We start from the raw sequence: 13,204 nt of genomic DNA on the forward strand, positions 1-13,204 counted from the left end.
CAGGCCGATCACGAGGTCAGGAGATCAAGACCATCCTGGCTAAAGCAGTGAAACCCCGTCTCTACCAAAAATACCAAAAAAAAAAAAAAAAAAAAAATTAGCCAGGCAGTCCAGGCGCGGTGGCTCATGCCTGTAATCCCAGCACTTTGGGAGGCCGAGGCGGGCAGATCACGAGGTCAGGAGATCGAGACCATCCTGGCTAACACAGTGAAACCCCGTCTCTACTAAAAATACAAAAAAAATTAGCCGAGCATGGTGGCGGGCGCTTGTAGTCCCAGCTACTCGGGAGGCTGAGGCAGGAGAATGGCGTGAACCCGGGAGGCAGAGCTTGCAGTGAGCCGAGATCGCACCACGGCACTCCAGCCTGGGTGACAGAGCGAGACTCTGTCTCGAGAAAAAAAATAAAAATAAAAAAAACCTCTCTAAATCACAAGGCTAAGATCAGGAGCTGGAGCTATTTTTCAAATTATCGCCATTTGTTAAAAGCGAGAAGGGGGTGGGCACAGTGGCTCACGCCTGTAATCTCAATACTTTGGGAGGCTGAGATGGGTGGATCACCTGAGGTCAGAAGTTGGAGACCAGCCTGGCTAACATGGTGAAACCCCATCTCTGCTAAAAATATAAAAACTAGCCGGGTATGGTGGTGCACACCTGTAGTCCTAGCTACTTGGGAGGCTGAGGCAGGAGAATCACTTGAACCCAGGAGACGGAAGCTGCAGTGAGTCGAGATTGTGCCACTCACTGCACTCCAGCCTGGGCAACAGAGCGAGACTCCGTCTCAAATAAAAAGTGAGAAGGAAGTTGTTCTGGGCTGTGTTTCTCTAATAATTACCTGTGACATAGTAGTGTAAGAAAACTTTTGGTGATTAATATCCTTATCAAATATTTGATGATTAATGTCATCAAGTATTATGTGTTGTATGTGCTATATATACTTTTATACAGCTGGCAGCACAGTAGGTTAGTTTACGCCAGCATCATCGTAAATACTTGAGTTATATGTTGCATCATGTTATGGTGGCTACCACACCACTAGGCCATAGGAAAATTTCAGCTCCATTATAATAATCTTATGGGACTACACTCATATAAACAATCTGTCCTTTACTGAAATGCAATTATGCAGAGCATGACTGTACCACATTGTTTCGACTTTCCCTTATTGATAACCTTTTAAGTTATTTCCAGTAACAAGAAAACAGTGCTGCAATGAATGTCCTTGTATCTGCCTCCTTTTATATATTTGGGAGTGCTTGTCAAGCATATGTAATGAGAACTGGAATGACTGGATCATAGGGCATACACATTTATAGTTTTGAAATACAGGAGTCTCTCCTTGTCCATGGTTTTGCTTTCCCTTCTTTCAGATACCCGGGGTTAATCAAGGTCTGAAAATAGGTGAGTAGAATACATTCAGATATTTTGAGAGAGACAGAGATCCCACATTCACATAACTTGTTGTTGTATATTGTTATATAATTACAATATACAAATATAATACAGTATTTTATTGTTAATCTCTTATTGTATCTAATTTATAAATTACAGGTATGTACATTTAGGAAAAACATAATATATGTAGGGTTCAATATTATCTGCAGTCTTAAACATCCACTGGGGGATAAGGTAAGGACTATTGTGTATTGCCAAATTGACCTTCAAGGTAACTATAACAGTTTATACTTTCAGCATTCATATATGAGAATGGGTATCTGTTTGTAGGATCTTAATAACTTTAGATGTTATCTAACTTTTTTGTTTATCTGATGGGAGGTGGGGGTCTTGGTATCTAATGCTTTTAATTTGTATTTCTTGACTAGTGGGGTTGAATATCTTTTTGGGTGTTTATTGGCAGCTTCTATATTTTTTCTTCTCTGAGTTTCCTGCTGTTCTTTAACCCATATTCTTCTCACTCATTAGTGATTTTATTTCACCACTATATACATGAATGAGACATATAAGTAGCATATACTACTTTCAAGGGCCCTCCCCGTTTTCTTTAAATTTGGTAGTCTGTTGTCATTGGAATCAACCAGTAGTTAATGCTACCATTTATCAAAGAAGTGGAACTGTTCTCTGAATATTTCCCATTTTACCAGAACCCAATTTCATACGGCTTTTAAATGTTGGTAGCAGTTAGTCTTTATTGGTCAAACTGGTTGCACTCTTAATTGCCTATATGGAAACCTACCAGAGCCAATCAGGTGAAGGAAAGAAAAGCATTAATAAGTTAGTAATAATAATAATCCTATTACCTCTGAAGTAGCAACCTCTGAAGGGTAACCCTTTCTTTATTGATGAATAAACTGAGAGGTTAAATAGTCACATAGCTAGGAAGTGTCTCAGCTGAGATTTAAACCCAGGCCATCCAATTCCAAAGCCTTTTCCACCACATCATACTGCCTTAGTGGGATGGATATATTTTTTAATACAGCCTTTCAAAGTGTACATAATCTTCTATGCATGATCATGTTAAAAGGGACTAATATAAAATTATTTTAAGTTTTTCTTTTCTCTTTTGGCTAAAAATTATTTTTAAAAGCTATTTTAAAAACCGATTGTTGGGCTGGGCATGGTGGCTCACACCTGTAATCCCAGCACTTTGGGAGGCTGAGGCAGGAGGATTGCTTGAGCCCAGGGTTCAAGACCAGTCTGGGCAACATTGTAAGACATTGTCTCTGCAAAAAGTAAAAAATTAACCAGATGTGGTGGCACATGCCTGTAGTCCCAGCTTCTCGGGAGGCTGAGGCAGAAGGATTGCTTAAGCCTGGGAGGTCAAGGCTGTAGCCTGACTGCAGCTTGACAGATGGGTTTTTCTGTAGTAGCTTTAGCATAAGTATTGATAGTTGGCTTATTTTTACAACCTAATTCAGGGTAGGCATGGTGGTCCACACTTGTAATGCCAGCACTTTGGGATACTGAGACGGGAGAATCACTTGAGCTCAGGAGTACGAGACCAGCCTGGGCAACATAGTGAGACCTTGTCTCTACAAAAATAAAAACATTTTCCACGTATGATGGCGCATGCTCCTGTAGTCCCAGGTAGTTGGGTGACTGAGGTGGGAGGATCACTTAAGCTCAGCAGGTTGAGGCTGCAGTGGGCTGTGATTGTGCCACTGCATTCCAGCCTGGGCAATAGAGCGAGACCTTGTCTCAAAAAAAAAAAAAAAAAAAAAATCAGCATACCGGATTTCCGTCTTAGGTTCTGTTATTAATAAAATGTAGTAATTGGGCTGGGCATGCTGGCTCAAATCCCAGCACTTTTGAAAAGGAGGCCAAGACGAGAGGCTTGCTTGAGCCCAAAAGTTCGAGACCAGCCTGGGCAGCCCTGTCTCTGCCAAAAGACAGGTTTGGTGGCACGCACGTGTAGTCCAGCTACTTGGGGGGCTGAGGTGGGAGGGTCATTTGAGTCCAGGAGGTCAAGGCTTCAGTGAGCCGTCGTCACACCATTGCACTCCAGCCTGGGCAACAGAGTGAGACTCTGTCTAAAAATAAAAAAATTTTTTTAAAGTAGTAATTGAAATAAAAATTTCACTATTAGTGTTTGTGTCTATTACAGGCAGTTTGTGACATGCTTTGTAGCAAAGCTTTAGTATATAATGCTGAAAATTATGTATTTTGCCTATGCTAATTGTTTTCGTGTTTCTTTTTCTTATAGAAAAAGATGGCAAAGCATTTCATCCAACTTATGAAGAAAAATTGAAGCTTGTGGCACTGCATAAGCAAGTTCTTATGGGCCCATATAATCCAGACACTTGTCCTGAGGTTGGATTCTTTGATGTGTTGGGGAATGACAGGAGGTAACAGTGTTTTTCTGTATAGTGAATTTAATGAGGATAATGTTGGCAAAGGGTACAATGTGTATTGGTTAAGGTGTGAATAGCTCGTTCATTAACTTAGGATAAGAACTGAACATTTTTGCTTGCAGCTTCTGGAGTCTTCAGATATTTATCTGTTTTTAGCTTAGAGATGTTTATGGTTAAATATTGTGGAAGAACTGTATTCATCTGATTATGAACATAAGACAAGTAGAGCTTCATTTGATTCTTCCCAAATAATATTAAAAGTAGCCATTTAAAATATATAGTAATTGATTCCCTTATTGAGGCATAAAAAAAATTGTGACAAAAAAAGAATACATTGAGTATTTTTGTTTAATTAAGGCTCAAATATTATATAAGAAAAATAGGCCAGGTGCGGCAGTTCATGCCTGTAATCCCGGCACTTTGGGAGGCCGAGGTGGGTAGATCATTTGAGGTCAGGAGTTCAAGACCAGCCTGGCCAACATAGTAAAACCCCATCTCTACTAAAAATTAAAAAATTAGCCGGCGATAGTGGCACATGCCTGTAATCCTACCTACTCGGGAGGCTGAAGCAGGAGAATCGCTTGAGCCTGGGAGGCAGAGGTTCCGCTGAGCCAAGATCACACCAGTGCACTCCAGTCTGGGCAACAGAGTGAGATCCTATCTCAAAAAAAAAAAGAAAAAAGAAAAATTGATACTCTTTTGCTATATGGGAATCATCAGCAATGCAGTTGTTTGGATTGTATGTGGCGTATCTAATTTAGTAAATCAATACATACTTGTTAAAACTTGAAGTTTTGAGCCTTTTGCTCCCAATAGAATCATTCATTTTACTTACAATTGAGAATTATTCATATTTAGGTTTAAATTTAAAAGTTCTCATTCTACTAAGAAGGGGAGGTAACTTTTCTTGTTATTCCTTACAGGAGAGAATGGGCAGCCCTGGGAAACATGTCTAAAGAGGATGCCATGGTGGAGTTTGTCAAGCTCTTAAATAGGTGTTGCCATCTCTTTTCAACATATGTTGCGTCCCACAAAATAGAGAAGGAAGAGCAAGAAAAAAAAAGGTGAAGTTTGAGGGCATGGAATACTTTATTGCTGCGCAGCCCAGTGTACTGATGCTTTTGTTTTGTAGAGTGTCTGTTCTAGTTCTAGATCAGGTGTCTTGCTTTCCTTGGATCCCCACTTCTTGTGGCAATTGTTCAAACTTCCTGATGTGAACAGGTATTTGTATTATAAGTTTTGGGGGGAGGGAGGACTGCTTCCTACTGGCCGTGCCTTTAAAAGGAACCTCCCATCCATCATGGCAGCCTTCCTTTTCTTTTATTACACTAAGTTTCTGAATAAGCCCCACCATAAACTCAACCACTCCCTCCTCCCTATCCTCTGGTCTGACATACCCTTTGTTGCAGTCTCCCTCGAGCTTCTAGAATCCTCATGCTCCATTTCATGGTTTGCAACTATGCTACCTTATATAGACATTCATGTTGGCTTTGGCTTCCAGCTGGCTTATTGATTATTTTCAAGTTTTGGAGGAGGAGCTACTGAATGTGCTGTTTATGCTTATGGGATTCTCTATTGTAGTTGTGAATTAGAATTATAGTTACACCTTATTTTTTTAGTGGCTATATTTTCATCAGTTTTGACTATCTAAAATTTTAGGTGATGAAAATGATGCTACAAAACCAATTTTTCTTCAGGTTATGTTATACTTTTTTTTTTTTTTTTTTTTTTTTAAGATGGAGTCTTGCTCTGTTGCTGTTGTTCAGGCCGGAGTGCAGTGACACAATCCTCTGCCTCCTGGGTTCAAGCAGTTCTCCTGCCTCAGCTTCCCGAGTAGCTGGGAGAGGGATTACAGGTGCCTGCCACCAACCCAGCTAATTTTTGTGTTTTTAGTAGAGATGAGGTTTTACTATGTTGGCCAGGCTGGTCTCAAACTCCTGACCTCAGGTGATCCACCCGCCTGGTCCTCCCAAAGTGCTGGGATTACAGGCATGAGCCACCTTGCCCAGCCGATGTTATTCTTTAAAAACAATTGATTCTCTGGTTTCCTACCTTAACCTGGATTAGAAATAACAGATTAGAAGAGAAAATAGCTTGATAATTAGGGACATAATAGAAAGCATGAAAAATAGACACGAGAATTATAAAAGCATGGCAGTCAGGGGTCATTTAATATGAAGGTAAACTTCTCCATTACAGTAGTATGGTGTACAATTTTTATGTTTACAGCTGTAACCCCTGAGTTATCAAGAGATGGAACATTAGATATGATTTATTCCTGTTTAAGATAATAGGAAATTGCTTGATTACATTTTCAGAAGATATTTATCCAAAGAAATTTTTTTTTTAATCTAAAGGAAAGGTTTTGATTCTTATGAGAAAAGAATGAGATTTCTTTAACTGGAAAATTGATTTATGTCCTACAGTCCATTGTGTAGTGATGTTGGATCAATCAGGTATTGCTAGGATGTCTGTAGAAGTATCTATATATTGCTTTTTAAGTTCTTATTTTAATGATATATATGCATATTTCTCTTAAGCATTGTCAAAAGTTACTACTCAACATATAGAGCTGCATTTTCTTTTTAAAAATATACTTTTGTCATGGGATAAAGTCCACATAGAATTATTTTAAAGTGTTTAAGAGTAGACTTCATCTATCCTGAAGCTTAAGCTCTGGCTTGTGAACCTTCTTGCTCTGTACCAGCTGTGACACATTAAAAGTAGGTCATGGCCGGGTGCAGTGGCTCACGCCTGTGGTGGCTCACATCTGTAATCTCAGCACTTGGGGAGAACGAGGCGGGCAGATCACTTGAGTCCAAGAGTTCAGGACCAGCCTGGGCAACGTGGCAAAACCCCATCTCTACAAAAAAAAAAACACAAAAATTAGCCGGGTGTGGTTACAGGTCCCTGTAATTCCAGCTACTCAGGAGGCTAAGGTGGGAGGATCATTTGAGCCTGGGAGGCAGAGGTTGCAGTGAGCCAAGAACGTGCCACTGCACTCCAGTCTGGGTGACAGAGTGAGACCCTGTCTCAAAAAAAAAAAAAAAAAAAATAGGTCATGTTATTACAATATTTTGAGACTTGGCTGTGGCTCAGGTAGTTGTTAATCACTTATAGGAGTTAGAGGGGAGAAAGGTGAGGTAGCCCAGACAATTCTCGTGGTAGGTTCATGAAATAGTGTCTTATCTGATACTCCTTAGAAATCTTCCCTTTCATCCTGTCTGCAGGCTCCCTGAACACCATACCACTCTCAGACCCGGAAGATGTCCATTCCTAGCACAATAGGATCTGTTCTTTTTGGAAGGGTCTTGTGGGGTGGGTGAAAGCTGGGCAAGGGCTGCCCTGAGAGGTTAACCGTTCTTTTTTAAATTAAAAGCTTTATAAAAAATTTTAATTTCAGAAATAATACACAAATATATGCAATATAAAATTTTCATTTATGGCAGTATATGAAACACAAACTGAAAAAAATCTTTTTTCCCACATTTCTTTTAATTCCACTCTCCTCTGCATAGATAATAACTGATAAATTAAGGGTATGTCCTTCCAGATCTTTTCCTTTGTATTCACCTTTTTTTTTTTTTCATTAAGCAAGTGTATTAAATGTCTTTACATATTAGGCAATGTATTTGTATCCTTTGGCTCTGCGATGTTTCAGGGTGGATTTTTTACTTCTGTACACGTTTGTCGAGTGCTTGTTCTTTCCAGCACTGTGCTAAGCCCTGAGGATGTCGTGGTGTGAGATAGGCAGTCTCTTCCCCTATGGAGCATCTAGTTTAATGGGTAATGCAGATCTATTGCTGAATGTATCACACAAATTTAATTATAATGACAGCAGGTATTATGAAGGAAAAGCTTTTAGTGCTGTGAGCATATATTAGAGGGGATCCTTCAGGGTATAGGAATATCATAATGATTTAAGTAGTTTCTTATGATGGACACATTTCTGTTGCTGTGCAACAATAATTATTCTTGATGTGATTTGTATATTGTGAGATTGATTCCCTATAAGTTTCTGCTAGTAAAGTGTATGTATTTTAAATTTTGATGTATATATCCACATTGTTCTCTAAAAAGGTCATGTCAGTTTTCCCTGGGAGCTAAAGTTTTATTTTTAAACAGGATTCAACGTATAGGGTTCATTCTCTATCTTTGCCTTGTAGGAAGGAGGAAGAGGAGCGAAGGCGGCGTGAAGAGGAAGAAAGAGAACGTCTGCAAAAGGAGGAAGAGAAACGTAGGAGAGAAGAAGAGGAAAGGCTTCGACGGGAGGAAGAGGAAAGGAGACGGATAGAAGAAGAAAGGCTTCGGTTGGAGCAGCAAAAGTAAGTTTATTATGTGGCTTATGTTTTAAAATGAGAAATGGAAAAAAAATAGAATAAAAATAAGAAATGAGCGGGCCAGGTGTGGTGGTTCACGCCTGTAATCCCAGCACTTTGGGAGGCGGAGGCGGGCAGATCACCTGAGGTTGGGAGATCACCTGAGGTTGGGAGATGGAGACTATCCTGGCTAACACGGTGAAACCCTGTTTCTATTAAAAATACAAAAAATTAGCTGGGCGCAATGGCATATGCCTGTAATCCCACCTACTCAGGAGGCTGAGGCAGGAGAATCTCTTGAACCCAGGAGGTGGAGGTTGCAGTGAGCCGAGATCGCGCCATTGCACTCCAGCCTGGGTAATGAGTGAAACTCCGTCTCAAAAAAAAGGAATGTATTAGAAGGTTTGGGGGTTCACTTGCAGAACCCAGAGATTGGAAGCAGGAGCTGAGGTTGCTTGGTTGCGCTCTCTGTTTCTTGTCTCTGCTTCTCTCAGCTTATGTCTCTGCTTCATCCTTGCTCTCTGCAAATTGTCAGCTGTCTGCTTTGGCATATGCAAGGCTGTCCGAGGATTTATTTGGTCTATGTTTCCATGCATCTGACAGAGACTGGCTGGAATCTGTGAGACCCAGTTGCAGTTTCCCAGGACGGAGAATCTTGTTGGTCCAGTGTATGTCAGATATCCATTTATAGTCCTTAGTACAAGATTTGGAAGCTTCAACTATTGCTTACTCAGTAAGGGCTTTGAGACTCAGAGACTGACAGGTTCTTCAAGAGGGAGCTGTGGGTACAAGGAGGCAGTGATTAACACCCATAAAACACTGGGAAGTAAGTCTGAGTTTGTAGGGGTGGCATGGCTTGTAGGTTAAACCAGAGAACATGAGAGTCCATTGATTTCTTCTCATTATTTCTGGGTAGTTCCTCAGAAAAAGGTTTAGTGCTAGCCTCAAACTAATCCAGGCCCTCATTCAACTTTGGAGAAAGACTATGAATGCAGCTCTTTTTTGGGGGAGGTTGTCCTAGGTGGATCGAGTGTTGTGCTGTATGTAGGAGTTTGTGAGGCTTTGCTTTGTTATCTATTAATAGATGGCTTTGAGGTCTCTGTTAAGTTGGTCACATAAGTAAGTTAAGAAGCATGTGGTTGCTGGCCGTGGTGGCTCATGCCTGTAATCCCAGCACTTTGGGAGGCTGAGGCGGGCGGATCACTTGAGGTCAGGGGTTTGAAACCAGCCTGGCCAACATGGTGAAACCGTCTCTACTAAAAATATAAAGATTAGCCAGGTGTGGTAGCAGGTGCCTGTAATCCCAGCTACTTGGGAGGCTGAGGCAGGAGAATCGCTTGAACCTAGGAAGTGGAGGTTGCAGTGAGCTGAGATCACGCCACTGCACTCCAGCATGGGTGACAGAGTGAAACTCCGTCTCAAAAAAAAAAAAAAAGCAGCAGCATGTGGTTTATCTATAAAAGAATATGAGTATCTCTAAACTAAGCATGCCAAGATATTTTCAGTATTTCCTCTATTAAGACAGGCTTTAAATTAAATGCTGTGGACCCTTAATTTTTCACTGGCTTTATTTATACTTACCAGGGCCACCTGTAACATCTTCCAGCTATTCTTCTGCCTCTTACTGTTTTTTATGTATTTAGGTACAGAAGCCATAGCCAACAGTTAAATACCTCATCTATGTCAGAGATGACAATCCATCATCTTAAAGCATCATGGTAAATTAGTGTAGCTCTAGAGCCAAACTGCCTGGATTTGCATCAGGCTGTAGCATCTGCTAGCAGTATAGTCTTGGGCAAGTTACTGAACCCTCTGTCATAGGGTTGTTGTGAGGACTAAATGGGTTAGTATGTGTGAGTACTTTCAACACTGCATGGCACATAGTAAGGGCACAATAAGTGTTAATAATTATGATGGTGGTCATGATGATGATGATCATATGCTTATCTTCCATCCCGAATTTTCCTGGAAAATCCTAAGTAAAAAATTAGAGGCCAGGCTTATTTTCTTAAATCTTTCTTCTGGACCCAGAACACATACTAATTGGTGTACATTACTAGCTTAGTTGTTTTTAAGAGTTACAGACTATAAAAGTAAGTAATAAGGACATTTTATTTTGTCATGAACAATCTCCTGTAGCCAGACTAGTATATATATTTTTAATGTTTTTAGGCAGCAGATAATGGCAGCTTTAAACTCCCAGACTGCCGTGCAGTTCCAGCAGTATGCAGCCCAACAGTATCCAGGGAACTACGAACAGCAGCAAATTCTCATCCGCCAGTTGCAGGAGCAACACTATCAGCAGTATATGCAGCAGTTGTATCAAGTCCAACTTGCACAGCAACAGGTACGATAGACAACCCTAGAATTCAGCCTTAGAGAGAGTTTTTAGTTTCATTGGAACCCAAGTTCTTTTTTAACAGTCGCAAGTGAATTTTGCATTAGTTAGCCTCTAAGGTGTAAAGTAACTTTTGGGTGATCTTTTAGGCAGACTTGAGAATTGCACGGGCAATTGTGAGAGAAAATATGTGTTATCGAAGCAACCGATGATGTTATATTGTCATAAGGGTATTTGGGAGTTGTATGGGTTGAGTGTCTTTACTGTGAGTCTGGCATAGACCCTAATAGTGGTCCTGGAACATGAGGACCTGAGTAACTAGCCATAGTTCAGAGATGTCCTTCAGGCAGTGCATTGTCAGAGGCTTGGACAGCCTCCAGTGGGAGGACTCCCCTGCCCTAAGACCATGGGCTGGTTCTGCAGAGCTAGATTGGGTCCATTTGACTTTGTGTTAGGCACCATAGTTAGGCAGTGCTCATAACAGCACATTGCTATTCCTCCTCCAACTGCCTGCCCCCAAGTATTTTGCTTCCACATAGGAGAGGTTGGTTTAGGTGAAAGAACATGGGACTGGGAGTCTCATAACACTTGGATTCTCTTTGGGCTTTGACATTACCTTGTTTGATCTCAGACAAGTTATTACTGTTCTGATTGTTCTGCCCTTTCTTTCAGTCCGTAACAATAGGATATAAAATCAAAGCACCTGTCCTGTTAACCTCACAGGACTATCAGAGGAGTCAAATGAGAAAAGAGTTACCCTGTGAACGATTTTTGTACTTGTAGAAGACACTAATTTTACATTCATTTTTTACATCTTGTGCAGGCATAAAATACCTCCTTAAACTTAACGTAGCTTAGTTTAACTTACTTAATTTTCACTTATAAAGCAGTTACCACCTGTCAAAAAATCTGAGTGAAGAAAAGTGTTATATTATAGTTGCTCAGCATTTCTTACTGCATGAAATAATCTTTGTTGTTTTTGCCAAACTCTTTAAATTCCTTGAAAATGTGTATTCTTACTAAACAACCTTTTCTCCTGAGTCTTTGGCATCAGTTAGAAGTTAAAAAGCACTGCAAGTTTTTTGTAATCCTGAAGAGGAGGAAAAGATGCCAAACCAGAGTTTATTCGAGATAATAAGTGGTATTTTTGAGAGACTTATTCTCTCTCCTCTGAAGCCTGTTTCTACTTTAGTTTCACTTCCATTTTCCTGCTTCTTTGATAGGCAGTGAGATCATTTTTAATAGCACATACACTCTGTCCTGTTTATAGGTTGCTATCATTTAATGAGAAGAAAGTCAAATAGGACAAAACCACAAATCTTTGAAACAAAACTAGAAAGCCATAATGGAGGCTGGGCATAGTGGCTCATGCCTTTAATCCCAGCACTTGGGGAAGCCAAGGCCAAAATGGTTACTTGAGGCCAGGAATTTGAGACCAGCCTGGGCAACATACGGAGACCCCATCTCTTAAAAAAAGAAAAAAAAAATTAGCTGGGCATGGTGGTGCATGCCTGTAGTCCCAGTTACTTGGGAGGCTGAGGCGAGAGGATCACTTGAGCTCAGGAGTTTGAGGCTGTAGTGAGCTGTGATGGCGCCACTACATTCCAGCCTGGGTGACAGAGTGAGACCCTGTCTCGAAAAAAAAAAAAAAGCCATAGGCCAGGTGTGGTGGCACATGCCTGTAATCCCAGCACTTTGGGAGGCTGAGGTGGGTGGATCACTTGAGGTTGGGAGTTCGAGAACAGCCTGACCAATATAGAGAAACCCCATCTCTATTAAAAATACAAAATTAGCCTGGCATGTTGGTACACATCTGTAATCTCAGCTACTCGTGAGGCTGAAGCAGGAGAATCACTTGAACCCAGGAGGGGGAGGTTTCGGTGAGCCAAGATTGTGCCATAGCACTCCAGCCTGGGCAACAAAAGCGAAACTCCGTCTCAAAAAAAAAAAAAAAAAAAATCCATAATTGAGATTAGAGTGATCAAACTCAGTTTATCAAATTTATTGGTTGCTTCTGAGAAGAGAAAAGGAAAGAGACTGGGGAAGGAACAAAGGGAACTTTACTCCTATAAAATACTAATTTTTATATAAATAGCAAAATGAACACATTTGTTAATTTTGGGGTGTAGATACATTTGTGGGTGTTTGTTACATTGCTTTTATACCTTTCTGTGCTTTTTTAAACTTCCTAATAACAGGAAGAGAGTATGGAAATATATCATTACAATCTATTACATGTAGTACAATAGATTCATGGTCGGGGGTTCCCAGAGAAAGTTGTTTTTCTGCTAGAGCCTTTCAAGAAAGGATTAGTGGAGATGAGGGACCATTTGAGCTGGGCCTATTGATCATCAAAAATGCTCTTTTGCTTTCCTGTCATGCAGTGAATGTTCTGAGCGTGCTGACTTGTTTTGATTTTAGGTACTTTCTCTGGAAGCTAGTATCCCTTCTAGAAAATTGATGTGGAAATTACTGAAAATCCAGACCTTGGAAGAAGATATCTTAAAATCTTAATTGTGTTATTAACCTATATTAGCAGCAAAGAGAGGCATTGCTATTCATTTAAGTAATTGGCTTGTAAATGATACATTCAATGAAATGTGTGTAGAGATATGCCAAAATATATCATTATCCCTACCCCATGGGATCATAAAGGCTTTTTCCGTGTGTGTGTGTATGTGTGCGTGTGTGTATTTTTTTTCCTGCAGTGAACATATACGTACTTGCTTATTTGTGACAGT

At 40.4% G+C, this 13,204-nt stretch overlaps 1 protein-coding gene across 1 annotated transcript in view; it reads left to right on the plus strand.

The window, feature by feature from the left end:
* Nucleotides 1–13,204, plus strand: part of ACBD3 (acyl-CoA binding domain containing 3) — a 42,092-nt gene that overhangs the window by 17,111 nt on the left and 11,777 nt on the right. The window contains exons 2-5 of the mRNA XM_001140648.6: nucleotides 3,659–3,800; nucleotides 4,730–4,870; nucleotides 7,973–8,131; nucleotides 10,298–10,472. Of these exons, the coding sequence (XP_001140648.1) occupies nucleotides 3,659–3,800; nucleotides 4,730–4,870; nucleotides 7,973–8,131; nucleotides 10,298–10,472 (617 nt within the window). The remainder of the gene's footprint in view (nucleotides 1–3,658; nucleotides 3,801–4,729; nucleotides 4,871–7,972; nucleotides 8,132–10,297; nucleotides 10,473–13,204) is intronic.

The sequence above is a fragment of the Pan troglodytes genome, chromosome 1, assembly GCF_028858775.2.
Source record: "Pan troglodytes isolate AG18354 chromosome 1, NHGRI_mPanTro3-v2.0_pri, whole genome shotgun sequence".
NCBI lineage: Eukaryota > Metazoa > Chordata > Mammalia > Primates > Hominidae > Pan > Pan troglodytes.